At 37.6% G+C, this 13,901-nt stretch overlaps 1 protein-coding gene across 1 annotated transcript in view; it reads right to left on the minus strand.

Moving 5' to 3' along the window:
- Positions 1-13,882, minus strand: part of WDHD1 (WD repeat and HMG-box DNA binding protein 1) — a 62,505-nt gene extending 48,623 nt beyond the window's left edge. Inside the window, exons 1-2 of the mRNA XM_090270908.1 lie at positions 13,795-13,882; positions 5,160-5,271 (exon numbers count right to left, since the gene is read on the minus strand). Coding sequence (XP_090127034.1) covers positions 5,160-5,271; positions 13,795-13,871 — 189 coding nt within the window. The 5' untranslated portion in view covers positions 13,872-13,882. The remainder of the gene's footprint in view (positions 1-5,159; positions 5,272-13,794) is intronic.
- Between the last annotated feature and the right edge of the window lie 19 nt (positions 13,883-13,901).

Consider the following 13,901-nt stretch of genomic DNA (forward strand, 5'->3'; position numbering starts at 1 on the left):
GAAAAATTATCAATGTACAACTTTCCTGAAATGTATATTAGCAAGAAAATTTTATTTGCTAGTTAAGAAAATTTAATTCTCTTTGCTACCTTTAGAAAACTTAATTCCCCCTTCACCAGACATTTAGCCTCTGATTTTTCTTTTACTTCTGGTTAAGAAAAATATTTAATTAGTATTTTTATGAATTTACAAGTGTCATTAAAAAAAAAGAGACAGAGGAGGGCTTTTCCAAGAAAACATAGCTAGTTTCAGTCAGAAGCGAGCATATCAGAAGGCACGGCCACAATGGCCACACTGTAGCTTCCACAACAAAATCATTATGTTACACGTCTTTCTGGAATGGGATAAAATCTAAATGCAGACTCCACAGTGCCTTCTTAAAAACACTAAATAAACAGAAAGTTTCAGGTTCTGAAAATGATCAGCAGATACCATTGCTTTGTAGAGCTTTTAGCTAAAAATCATAAAAGATCAATGATCATACAAGTTACTTTAATTTTATTACTTTTCTAAAAGAGATTAAGTGCCAACATACTAAATCATAGCAACCACATAGAAGCTTTGATAAATCATATTGTCAATTTAGTAATTTAGATTAAATGATAATTGCCAAGAGAAACAAATGATTCAAGTTTGTTAATGAATACTCTATCATATAGCAATAGATCTCAGAAATATTTGCACATTTTGCATATTTAGGACCCTTAGTCTATAGCGCCCACTTCTGCTCCAGTGGAAAGAGAACTTGTTGATAACAATGACATGTTACCAAATAACAAAAGGTGGAGAATACATACATCTTTTTGAATAACAGTACAGATGATTCAAATCTGAACTGTAATATACATTTATCAAGTTCAATTACTGGAAGGCTGGTGAAAGGTACTATTTATGCCTACATTGTAATTACTGTAAGTAGTTAAACAATCCACAATAAACTAAATTCATAAGGTTGAAGCAAAGCTGACAATAATTTAAATGTAAAAACAAGAAGAGAATCAATAAGAAACTATAACCAATTCAAGACAACACTGATGATGCCAAGTGTTCTTTGGCAAACTGCAGATACACCAACTATTCACACGTGCAAATCTACAGGAATTTTGCAACCTGGCTGTGCCTTTCTTGCAGACAGATTCTAACAGAATGCTGACTAAGCATCCTTAGCTCTAATAAAGAATTTTGGTAATTCTTTAGTAACATGTTAACTAGCCCTCTATTCATATTAAAGTATATAACTATACTCATTCTCCTAGAAGGCCTGAATAAAAAAACTTGCTTTGAAGTCATTTTCCAACAAATCTACTGGGAAACCAAATACTATCAGTACTTCGTCAACTAATAAAAGTTTAAAAAAAAACAAACCATCCAAAGGATCAGGGGCTCTGGTCAGGACCTGGTCAGCCCACTCCTCCCTGGTGGGCTGGGAGGAATGGAACCCAGCACAGAATGACCTGGAGTCCAGCCCATTGTGTTCCTTACTAAGTCATTTCACCTTCCTCTAAGCTTTGGTTTTCCCAAGATTAAAATGAAGATAATTCCACATACCTCTCCATATCTTTGTTAAAAGGCCTGACGCTGTAAAATACTATGCAAGTGTTAATTAAGTATTACTACCCACAAATATGTCAATTCATCCGAGTTTCACTATTTTGGAGGGTGATATTTTCTCCACTTTTTTCTCAAATAAAGCACCTAACTGTATTTTCCTGTGTGACTGAGTCCAAAGACAGAAAGTATGTTTATAAGCAACTATGTTTTAAATGAAATACACTGTAAAACTGTCAACTTTGCATGGCTATTTGGTAATATCATTTCAATGAAGTCCCATAAACTCCATTCCCTAAAGCCAAAGAAAACTGACTATGGTACTTACAGTGGGCTGAATAATGGCCTCCAAGAGACATCTTAAAGTCCTATGCCCTGGTACCTGAGAATGACCTTATTTGGAAATAGGGTCTTTGCATATATAATAAGAATTGGCACCCTTATAAGAAAAAGGAGAGATTTGAGACACAAAGACATGAACAAGGCAATGTGTGCATTCTAATGTTGATATGAAGTATCAACTTCCTCTGAAAAATATGGCAGCAACTGTGGATAACTGTGACATACGGGAAATATATACTAATCTCTACTCCCAATTTTTGGAAGAGTGCCTAAAACCCTTGTAATTTTCTAAGTGATAAGAACACAAGAAACATCTTTTGTTCTAATCGTTGGCCTTTGACCCTAATTCCTGACACAAGAGCTCCTAAATCCTTTGGAATTTCCTGAGTAATAGGAGTATCTGTTGTTCTAATGTGCCACTCGCCCTGACTCCTGGATAGCTTCAGGATAACTGCTAGTCCCTAGAAAGATAAAGCCATGACTGGAATCTTAGAACATTTAGCCCCACCCCCAACCCTGGAAGAAGGGGAAAGGAGCTGGAAATGGAGTTAATAATCAATCATCTCATGTAATAAAGCTTCCAGAAAAATCCCAATAACATGGGGTTTGAGGTGCTTCCAGGTTGGTAAACACATCCATATACTATGAGGCCGGTGCACCCCAATTCCACAGGGACCAAAGCTCCTGCACTCAGGAACCCCCAGACACTGCCGTACAGACCTCTTTATCTGGCTGTTTATCTGTATCCCTTAACATATCCTTTATTATATAATAAACTGACAGACGTACTTCCCCAAGTTCTGTGAACTGCTATAGCAAATGATAGAAACCAAGGAGGGGGGTCATGGGAACCCGCAATTTATAGCCCAGTTGAACAGAAGCCATGGGTGACCTGGGGACCTACTTGTGATTGGTATCTGAAGTGAGGGACAGTGTCATGTGACTGAGCCTTTAACTTGTGGAGTCTGCACAAACTCCAGTGATTGTCAAAATTGAATTGAGTTGAATTATAGGACACCCACCTGGTGTTGCAGAGAATTGCCTGGTGTGGGAAAAAATCAACATATCTAGTGTCAGAAGTGTTGGGAGTATGGTAGTAGTGTGGGAGTTAAAACACACACACACACACACACACACACACACACACACGAGAGTGTTTTTCCTTTACAAACACTTTTCCAAGCCCTTGCTATTACTGGCAGACCCATAACATCCGCAGACCCACCCACTCTGGGAATGACGCCCAGGGCAGCAGCTAGAGGGGCACCAGTCTGGTGCGGAAGTAGGAGAGGTGCCTGGAAAAAGGGCAAGTGCTGGGCAGGCAGCACTGTTCCCTCTCAGACCCCTCCCCCATGCACAGTGCAAGAACGTGGTGAAGCAGGTCGCCCTGTACTGCCAAATCCCTAAGGTTCCGCCCCTCACAACGTAACAGGAGTGACAGCTCTACCTAGGACTCGGAGGCAAACAAACACAGGAGCCTGTCAGAATGAGGAGACAGACAACCTAATAGATGCAGAATTCAAAACACTGGTGATAAAGATGCTCACAGGCTTGACAGATATGCTTGAGTACGGCAAATGCATAAGAGAAGAAGTGAAGGTTATGCTAAGTGAAACGAAGGAAAATCCACACAAAACCAATGGTGAAGGGGAGGAAAACAGGGAACATAAGGAAGAAAAAAACAGTCAACCAGTGCAGAATGAGAAAGCAAGAATTGAAAAAAATGAGGAAAACTTCCCAAATTTGGTGAAGGAGATTGGATATACAGGTCCGGGAAACATGGAGGGTCCTAGGTGAGCAGGACCAAGAGGGGACCACACCAGGACACATCATGATTGAGATGTCAAAGGTGAAAGATAAAGAGAGTTCTGGGGGCAGCAGGAGAGAGGCAGAGAGTTGCCTACACGGGGGTGCCTATAGGACTATCAGCTGATTTCTCAGAGGACACTGCAGGCAGGAAGGGACTGGCAAGCAGTGTTCAATGTGATGAAAAGCAACCTGCAACCAGGATTACTCTATCCAGCAAGGCTATCATTTAGAATGGAAGGGCAGATGAAGTGCTTCCCAGACCAGGTAAAGCTAAAGGAGCTCATCATCACCAACCCATTATTATATGAAATGTCAAAGGGACTTACTTAAGAAAAAGATCAAAACTATGAACACTAAAATGACAACAAACTCATAACTTTCAACAACTGAATCTAAAAAGTAAAAACAAAATCCAACTAAGCAAGCCAGAACAGGAACAGAATCATAGGTATGGGGATCAGCTGGAGGATTATCAGCTGGGAGTGGGGAGGGGGAGAAATAGGGACATGGTGCAGGGATTAAGAAGCATAATCGATTGGTACAGAATAGACATGGGAAGTTGAGAATAATATAGGAAAGGGTGAAGCCAAAGAACTTATATGCACGACCCATGGGCATGAACTAAGTGGGGTGGGATTGCTAGAGGGAAGGGGGGTACTGGGCAGAGGGAAGCAAAGGGGAAAAAAATTGGAACTACTATAATAACATTATCAATAAAATATACTTAAAAATAATAATAATAATTTCCATTCTTGCCAATCTTATAGAAAAAAATCCAACTGTTTAATTTACACTTCTTTGCTTATTAGTGAGATTTAGCTTCAATTTAATGTATATTAGTCATTTACACTTCTGGTCATTTTTTCTTCTGGAAAATTATTTTCCAATTTATATGACCATTTAAAAAAGAATATCTAAAGTATCTACATACCATCTCATCTACTTGAATCTGCCTGAGTTTTAAAAGAATACTAATTCTGTGGACATACTTTTTTCTTACCCAAATACAAATCATTCAACTTAAAATTCTTCACAAAAAGCTTAGTAGTTTTTAGATTCTTGGTTTGCAAAGTCCTTCTGAAAACATGTCTTCATTCTCCAAGTAACCTATATCTCAAAACCTGAAAACGCTAGGGTTGTGCCACAAAGAAAATAAAAGGAACATTTAAACCTTTTTCTTAAAAAAAAAAAAAAAAAAGGTACACCTTCTTGCATATACTTTAATTGGTTCACTATTAATATCCATTAATCACCTTGAATAAACCATTCAGATTTCACCTGTAAAAATTTGGGGCAAGTTATGGCATTGTTATACATTTTTAAATATTATTTCATAAGAGAAACAAAACGGTTTACCTATTCAAAACTTATAAAAAACACTTTTTATGTAAGCATAGAAAAAAATAAAAAATCACACGGCAGTACAATTTCACATCATTTGCTGGAATTGTTTTTAATACCTTCAAAGCACATGAATATGCCTTTTCTCCAACATTAATGGACTTAGGATCATCATCATCCAAGTCTTCCCAAATCCTCACATCACCATCACTTCCACAGGTCACAATACAGCTATAAAGGAAAGACACTCATTAAAGTCACCCTGTTTTCAGGCCTATTTTTTTTTTAATGCTTAGTTTTTCTAATAAAATCAAGGTATGTTTCCCCATTTTACATTCATAAACCTCGGTAACAAAGACTGCTAACCTCCTTGCTCTAAAATAAAAGGTGGGTTTAATATTCTCTTTAGTTCCTCCCTGGCAAAAAAGTCTTTACTTATTTGTAATAACGTAAAAAAAAAAAAAATGAGTGTGTAATCTCTGTAACCGCAAGGACCACGTCTCCCTTGCCCACCATGGCGTCTCTGACACAAAGCAGTCTCCATTATAAAGAAACCTTGATAAATGTTTGTTGACTAAATAAACGGATGCAAGAGCTCAATTATCCAAAGATGATTATGCAAATAATCAACTATACCTCTCAAATCTTATTTTACACCTTGTCTTTCAAGTGCTTTTATTCATCTGGTAGTGTCCTATCTAGACACATACAAAAGCAAAGGAAATATACAAGTAACATGAAAAATGGCAAAGAGAAGCCATAAAAAGAAGTGTAGATGTTCAGAAGGAAAAAAAATCCCACTTGGACAATGAGAAGGGTGGTTATTTACACTGGGGAGTCAAAGGACAAGTAGGATATGCTGCCATTGGTGAAAAGAGCAGTTTCAAACAGACAAAACACATGAACCAAAATATAAAGTAAGTAAAGGTTGGGGACATTTACCTAGAGCAGACAGAACAGGAAATTGAGAAAGAAAATGTTAATTAGGATCATTCTGTTCAGGATAACCTTAATGCCAGAGTGAGGAGCTTTGACTCCCTTCTATAGGAAATAAATAGGAAACCCATAAAAATCGGTTTGACCAGGACATTCCTGTTTTGTCCATCCAGCTAGTTTAGCATTTATTCTCAATTAATATTAGCTGCATCAAAATCGGATGGGGTGGGTGTGACAGACCCCTTTGCATTCCCAGTTCTGTCATAACCTTGTTCAGTAATGTAACAAGTGCAATGAATAGAGTTCTCACTTGAACACACAGGTGAATCTGAAAGACAACCAGTGATAACTCATCTCCCCCTTTCCATTCCTTTCTTGATGCAAAATCACACTTCTCAAGGATAGCAGGTGTCAACTAATAAAAACCAAAGTGAAGTCAAACAGAGGCTCGTAGGGAAAGTGATTTCTTTCAGTATCCAGTGGTGACCGGAGAGGTATTCATATTGCTGTCCCTACCAACTATTTGGTGTAGCATTCAAGGAAGATGAACAAAGTTGCAGCTGCCAGTTGGTGGGGCCAGTGCGAAATAATAGTGAAATACAGTGGAATTAATGAGAAATATATGCAGAATATAGTTGTTATCCTTTGAAGAGCTTTCAGAGTAGCCGGGACATTCTTCCTACAGTGCTTTTGTCATTTACTGTAGGAATAAACTACTTACTAATTTTATTATTGGCTATGCTTTTTAAGTTTTGCAAAAACCAAAACCTTTCAGTAGCAATGAACTGGAGAAAAATACATGAAGTACTTGTTTAATAAAAAGTTAAACACTAAATTTCTGCTTCTCAAGTACTTGGTAATAAAAGTGTAACATGAACAAAATCTTAGTTGACATTTACCATGGGGGCGACGGTGACAACACCATAGAAAAGTCAGATCAACTCCTGAAGAAGTATCAGCATCTACTTCCTAAGTCCATAGTTATGTTGAGACTACTTGAAAACCATGCTTCTGCAGCTGCAGACTGAATTTGCATCTTGTCAGTTATGACTTTGCTGTCCAATTGAACTTTCTGAGATGATGGAAATGGTCTATATCTGGCTACCGAGCACTGAAATGTGGCTAGTGGGACTGAGGGACTAAATTTTTAATTTAGTTAATTTTAATTAATTTAAAACTAAATAGTTACGAGTGGCTAGTAACTACTATATTGGACAGTGAAGCATTAAAACAAATGACAGTTGTTCTAAATTAATTTTGTTCATTTTTCATTCTAAGTTTTCTGGTGCAAGTATTAAAAGTAAAGTGATAGCTGTTAATGTGTTGTTTCCATTAGTAAAAGAGCTTTTCAAACAGTTAAAGATGCTGGTTTTATACCAATGCCATCAGAGATTTGAACAGCAAGTCAGATTAATTCCAATAATGGTTTAGTTTTCCCTTCAGTTCATGGAAACAAAGCACAGCTTCTGTAGGTTCATTTTACTGAAAGTGAAATGTCTGACATGAGAATTCTATCTAACTTCATTTGAAAAGTTCAATGCTAAAGATAAAATTCTTAACTTTTACAGTAATAATATAATTCTTATAGAGCCAAACACTGTAGTAAAAACAATGTTCTTACTAACCTATAAAACACAAATGTACTTGGAATTGTAATTATAATTCATAATTGTGCACAGATGAGCTGTGATAAGATACCAGTCAAAACAGAAATCATACTTGTCAAATTTTTAGATAATTTTATTCATATCCAGATTAAACAACAAAAATTTTGTAACAGACTGATATTAAGTATACAAAAATACTTCAACACTGCAGATGCTTTCTCTGCCACCTATCAATTATATCTTTAATACATTTGAGCCTTTGAAGAGTGACTTTATAAAATCTGTGCCATAAATCATGGTACTATTATTGTGTAGTTATTATCATTAGAAACAAGTCGTTTAAATCTTAGTTGCATTTTGTTCAAAATTAGAAATCTTTAATCAGATCATTCAACTTATGTCTTTGAAACTTTTAGTAAAATGCAATTAATGAAAAAACTATAAACAGGAAGACACTGAAATTTATCCCTACAAAAGCAAATAAGAATTGAACAAATTGTGCATTAAAAGCTGACACACACAGTGAATGACTTAATTTTGGAATTTTGGAATAGCACTTTGGAATATGTTGACTTGTAGAAAGAATCTTTTAATGAAACTCCTTTTTAATAATATAAATTTATGTTCTATGCCAGAATGAAATAAAATTAAGTAGGCTTAAAATCTGTGAAATATTCTAATCTTAGAGAAAACTTAAACTTGATGAATTTTGTCTTTAAAAATACTGAAAACCTTATTATTGAAAAAGGGTACTCTAAATGCAGGTAAAAAGGCAGAACCTAAAAAATACTAAAGCTGAAATATTTATACATTTTATACATTTCAATTAAAATAAAATTTTTAAAAATTGAGACTTCTGTTTAGTAGAATTTGCTCAGAGTACTGGGTGCCTGAGAACCTAAACAGAGTATTTTATTATTGAAAAATACTATGATCTAAGGAAAAGAATTAACTGAAGGTCTCACTTCAAATTTATTAACCATAAATTGCAACTCTGAAGATGACTACAGCCAATTTTTTAAGAAAAATAAAAATAAGGCCATATGGAAAAAATATATCTTTTTCAAAAAATATCAGCAATACTATGTTAGACAAGCTAAAAAAATATATACTAAGAATGACTATGCATAAAGAAAAAAAAAAGAATGACTATGCTACTTATGTTAGTTTTTAGATTATATGTTATATTTAGATAATCAATGTAAAAAAAAATTTTAATGTCACAAACGTTTTTAGGAAAAATTGTTTTGAAAGTTTTTGAATAGAAATGTTATAGACCTAATAAAACAGAATCTGCCAATCAATAAATAATTCAAAATATTATAATTTTAACTCTAATTCTCTTGAAATCCTTCTCCCCTTTCTCAAAGTGTCCTAGTTTAGATGAATTAAGAAATCCACTTAAGTTTCTGAGCCTAAGGACTAATCCTATTAATGCCTTATCTCCTTTAGTACATTCTACAAAAAGTCAATGATTACAAAGGCATTTCTCACCACCTGGATTCTCTAACCTCACAAAGCCATTTTCTTCCCTCATCAGAACATCCCTCCCTAACCCCTGGACTAGGTCTCATGAGATTCATGGTCAGGCACCGGCAACACTTCTGTATCATCAGCTCTTCTTCTGAACCCCACTGCCTCTCAAATCCTCTTAAGTGGTGGCTGATTTCTTCTCTACATCCATCTGAGACCTAAAGGTGGGCCTTTCTTGCATTTCATTCATTACCACTTACATTCTATTGTCGCACCCTCTCTTAAAAAACAAAACAAAATGAAAACAAAAAGAAAAAACAAAACTGCCATCAGACCGCCTATGGATTCTTAAAAAGAAATCCCTCTAGTTCCTTAAGGATTTTTAGCACTAGGCTCATCGTTATTCTCTCTCTAACATTATGCCTGTCACAGTTTATAGTGTTTCCAATATCCATATAGGTGAAAGTTTCTGATACTCAGTCTTGTCCTCTGCCCCATCTCAGACTCCCACAGTCCCAGACTAGATTTTGTCTTCACCAATATAGGAAATACTTCATAATCTCACCTTCAATCATTCTAATCACTTATCTTTTCACCTGATACCCTTAATATCCTAACTCCAACAATATTTAAGTTCTATTAGGATCTACAATCTATTGAAACTATCTTTTCGCTGTCTACCTCTTCAAGTTATCACATCCCTCCTAATCTGCCTTAGTTTTCATAGCCTGTTACTGAAATCACTCTCCTCTGCATCATCCTCAAACCCCTTGGCCCTCTCTGACTTTGTCATACTAACCAGGCAAAAATCCCAACACTGGTTAAATTCAACTCTCTGCCTATTAATAAATTTGCACTAACAGAACTAAATACAGTTGGAGAAAAACATAAAACTGAGTAATATGTCTCACTTTAAAATCATGATCACTAACCCTGAAGTAGGCCTTTAATGCTGTCCAGCAATCCAATTTTTTCCCTGACTCATTCAATTTTCCCCTTCTTCTAACTATCTATCTCACATCTACTCCTCTTTTTTCAAACTTCCACCTTCTCCCAACTCTCAGCTAATGACTTTACATCTTATTCACTGAGAAAACATAAGCAATCTATAGATATTGTCCACAGGTTCTCCCGATCCAATCTAGGTGCAATCCTATCCAGGTATGTGCTTTTCCTTTTACATATGAATTTGACCATACTCCTCCTACCTTTGGCCAAGCTCTCCTTCTTGTGCACAACATACTAGACATCACTCCAGCAATTCCCCCCTTTTTGCTATAAAATCAACTTATCCCTCTCTATTGAATCATCTCCATATATATGCTGTAATCTCTCTCACCTCAAAACAAAACAGAAATCTTTTCTGACCCCACATTTCTATCCAACTACCCTCATTCTTTCAGTGTCATACTCACTAACTCCAATTCCTTGCTTTCCATTCTCTTAATTCCACTACAAGGTTTTCTTTTTTAAAAAATATGTTTTTTATTTATTTATTTTTAGAGAGGGTAAGGGAGGGAGAGAGAGGGAGAGAAACATCCATGTTTGGTTGCCTCTCGCACGCCCCCAACTGGGAACCTGGCCTGCAATCCAGGCACATGCCTTGACTGGGAATCAAACCAGTAACTGTTTGGTTCGCAAGATGGCACTCAATCCACTGGCCCACACCAGCCAGGGCTCAACGAGGTTTTCACTCTTTTTTAAAATTGATTTGAGGGAGAGAAAGGGAAGGTAGGTAGAGATGGAGAGGGATAGGGGGAGAGTGAGAGGAACATCGATTTTGTTGTTCCACTTGTTTATGCATTCATTGGTTGCTTCTTGCATGTGCCCTGACCAGGAATCGAACCTGTAACCTTGGCATATCAGGACAATGCTCTAACCAACTACGCTACCCGGCCAGACAAGGTTTTCATTCTCACCACTCCATAAAAAAAGCTCAAGATCCTCCACGGCAACCACATCCCTAAAGCTAATGGTGAATTCTGTCTGCAATTTGACCCACCAGCAGTATTTGATAGTTCATTTCCTCCTCAGAATGCTTACTACATTGGCTTCTAGACATCATTCTTATATATCAGTTTTCTATTTTTCTAGCCATCCCTTCTTAGTTTCCTTAACTGGATCCTCCTCCTCTAACTTGATTTTTAAATATTTTGAATTGTTCCAGAGCTTAACCCTTGAATCTTTTTTAACTACATTCATTCCCTCTCTAGGTGACTTCATCTAAGTTCATAGTATTACATATCACCTCTATATTGACAACTGCCACATTTAGAATTCCAGCCAAGACCTCAATCCTGAATTCCAGGAGGCATCAGTTAAAAATGTAGATTTCCATCTCTAGTTCACATTTCTTCCCCGAGCTTTAGACGCATATATTCAGCTGTCTACTTCTTTAGTTGAATATCTCAAAGAAGTCCTACACTAGTCATGTTCAAAAGCAAACTCATAACCTCCACCCCTATTCTACCTCTGAAATATGCTCCTCTGTAAGCTTTTTGAACATCTGTGAATGACACTATCACTTCCCCAAACGTAACATCCATGATCGCAGATGTTATCCTAAACACCTCCCTATCCTTCATCCTTACTATCAGATCCACCCTGTCAATTTTACCTTTTAAATGTTTCCTGAATATATCTTCTTTTTTTGCATACCCATGTCTAATAGTCTGAGCTTCCATCCAGTGAACCAGACTAATACAGGTACCTTCTGAGAGTCTCTCTGCATCCACTCCTGCTCCTTTTCCTCCATGTATCTTCTCAGAGTCTGACCATATTGCCTTTCTGCTTCAAATCTTTAATACCCTTTTACTACTTTTACTATAAAATCAAGATTCCTTAATAAAGCTCAAAAGGTCTTGGATAGGATGTCCACTGCCTACCTGCACAAATTTGTCTTTGGTCAATCTCTGCATCGCTGACCACATTTTTGATCATCAGCTTTCTTTCAGTCCTTTGAGCATACCACAGTCCCTACTTCCACTGGGCCTTTGCACATCGTGTTCCCTCTTTCCTGAAAGCCAATACCACCACCCCACTGCAAGCACCTATCTAATATTTAATGACTACTCAGTCTTCAGATATCATCTCAAAAAAACTTCCTCAAAGAAGCCTTTCCTGCCTTTTCAAACTAGATCAACTTCCCCTCATTTAGGTCTATCATTGCACATATCATTTAATATTTCTAAGTGCAATTCTAAATGTACATTTTTGTGTGTGATTAATTTGTGCTCAATGTTAATCTAAAAAGACCTTAAACTCAATGAAGGAAAATACTGTACTTTCCTTACACTATTGTATCTCTAGCCTTCCGTGGAAGAGACATGCAAATATTTTTTCAATGAAAAAATCAACAATGATAAAGGAAGCCACACAATTGGACAGTGCATAGGAATGGCATTTAGAAAGATAAGAGTCCTGAATAACCTTAGAAAAATATCACCATAAGAATCAAGCAGAGGAAATAAGTTAGGGGGAAAAAGCCAACAAAAAGTTAAAAATAACAAAAAAGGAAACAGCACAATAGCCAAGGGAGGATAAATTACGAAAAAGACAGAATGGGCCACTGAATATGACAAGTAGGTACCTAGTGATCTGACAAAATAATTAAACGTGAGATGCAGCAAGGAAGTGAACAAAGGTAAAATACAGGGGAGCTCTCACATCTTTCCAGCTCCCCTGGAAGTAAGATTTTTACACTCATTAACTTTTGTGATATCCTTAAACTACCATGACGACCTGTATAGAACAATAAATGTAAGGAAAATATACCTGCCATGTTATATTTCAACCTTATTTCTCTATGCTTGTACGAGTCGTTCTAGGTTTATATGATGTAAGAATAAGTGTTCCAATATTTACACCTGAAACGTTTTTTTGCTTCTCAAAGTGTAACAGAACCCCTGGGCTGCTCCGATTGAAACAGAACCCACGGGCTGTTTAGTTAGGGGTCCGAATGCCCGCCGCCAGAATCATAACTCTGAATACCAGAGTTTGGTGAAAAGGAAAAGAATTGTTTATTTACACGAAGTCCTGTCTCCCCCTCCCAGACCTGGCCAGTCTTACGGAAGTCAGAAACACCATTTCCCTACTTCCTAGGCACAGTTCAGCTTTACCAGTAGCTGCCAATCACTCAGTTCTGATTGGGGAGGTCCTTTCTGTGCTGTGGTGCCCTCCAGCCCTCAATGCAGGACCGCCTGGATTCTCAGCCTCCTTGCAAACTGCCTTCTTCCTGCAAACCGCATGGATCTCCTCTCCTTCTCAAAGCAGCCTGGCAAGAGCCTCTTCTTAAAGCAGCCTGGAGACCCCTGCTCCAAGCCAGATGGAGGGAGCCCACAAGAGCCAGAGAGTGAGGGCGTGAGGGCCAGAGAGAGCCTGAGAGAGAGCCTCCTAGAGCCATAGCCAGCCCAAAAAATGTCCGCAGCTCCTTCTCTCTTCCTCCCTGCCTCCTCTCTCCCCCTGCGTCCTCTCACGCAGTGGGTGTAGCAAACAGTTCTGACCATTCACAGAACCCTACGTAGGCTCTGTCTGCTTCCTCCGTACCAGCCCACAGTCCAAGATCCCTCCCATCTTCCTGAGTCTTGGAAGTAAAGCGGATCTTTGCAACAATGTTTCCAGCCACTAGCTCCAGGCATGCAAGGGCATCCTGAAAGCTGCTTCCTGCTGCCTATCTCCCAGCCGCAAACTCCGGGGTTTGTTTTTGGACTCCCCTGTTTCTGTAACAAAAGTACTTTACCTCCCAGAATCATCAAAACAGACATCTGTGTGTCCCTCTGTATGTCCGTATCTCATCGGCTTCTGTGTGGCAGGCATTTTTTCCTTCACCTACCTGAAAAATGTTTT

This window comes from Furipterus horrens, unplaced genomic scaffold, assembly GCF_987537825.1.
Source record: "Furipterus horrens unplaced genomic scaffold, mFurHor1.1.pri manual_scaffold_3, whole genome shotgun sequence".
NCBI classification, from domain to species: Eukaryota; Metazoa; Chordata; class Mammalia; order Chiroptera; family Furipteridae; genus Furipterus; species Furipterus horrens.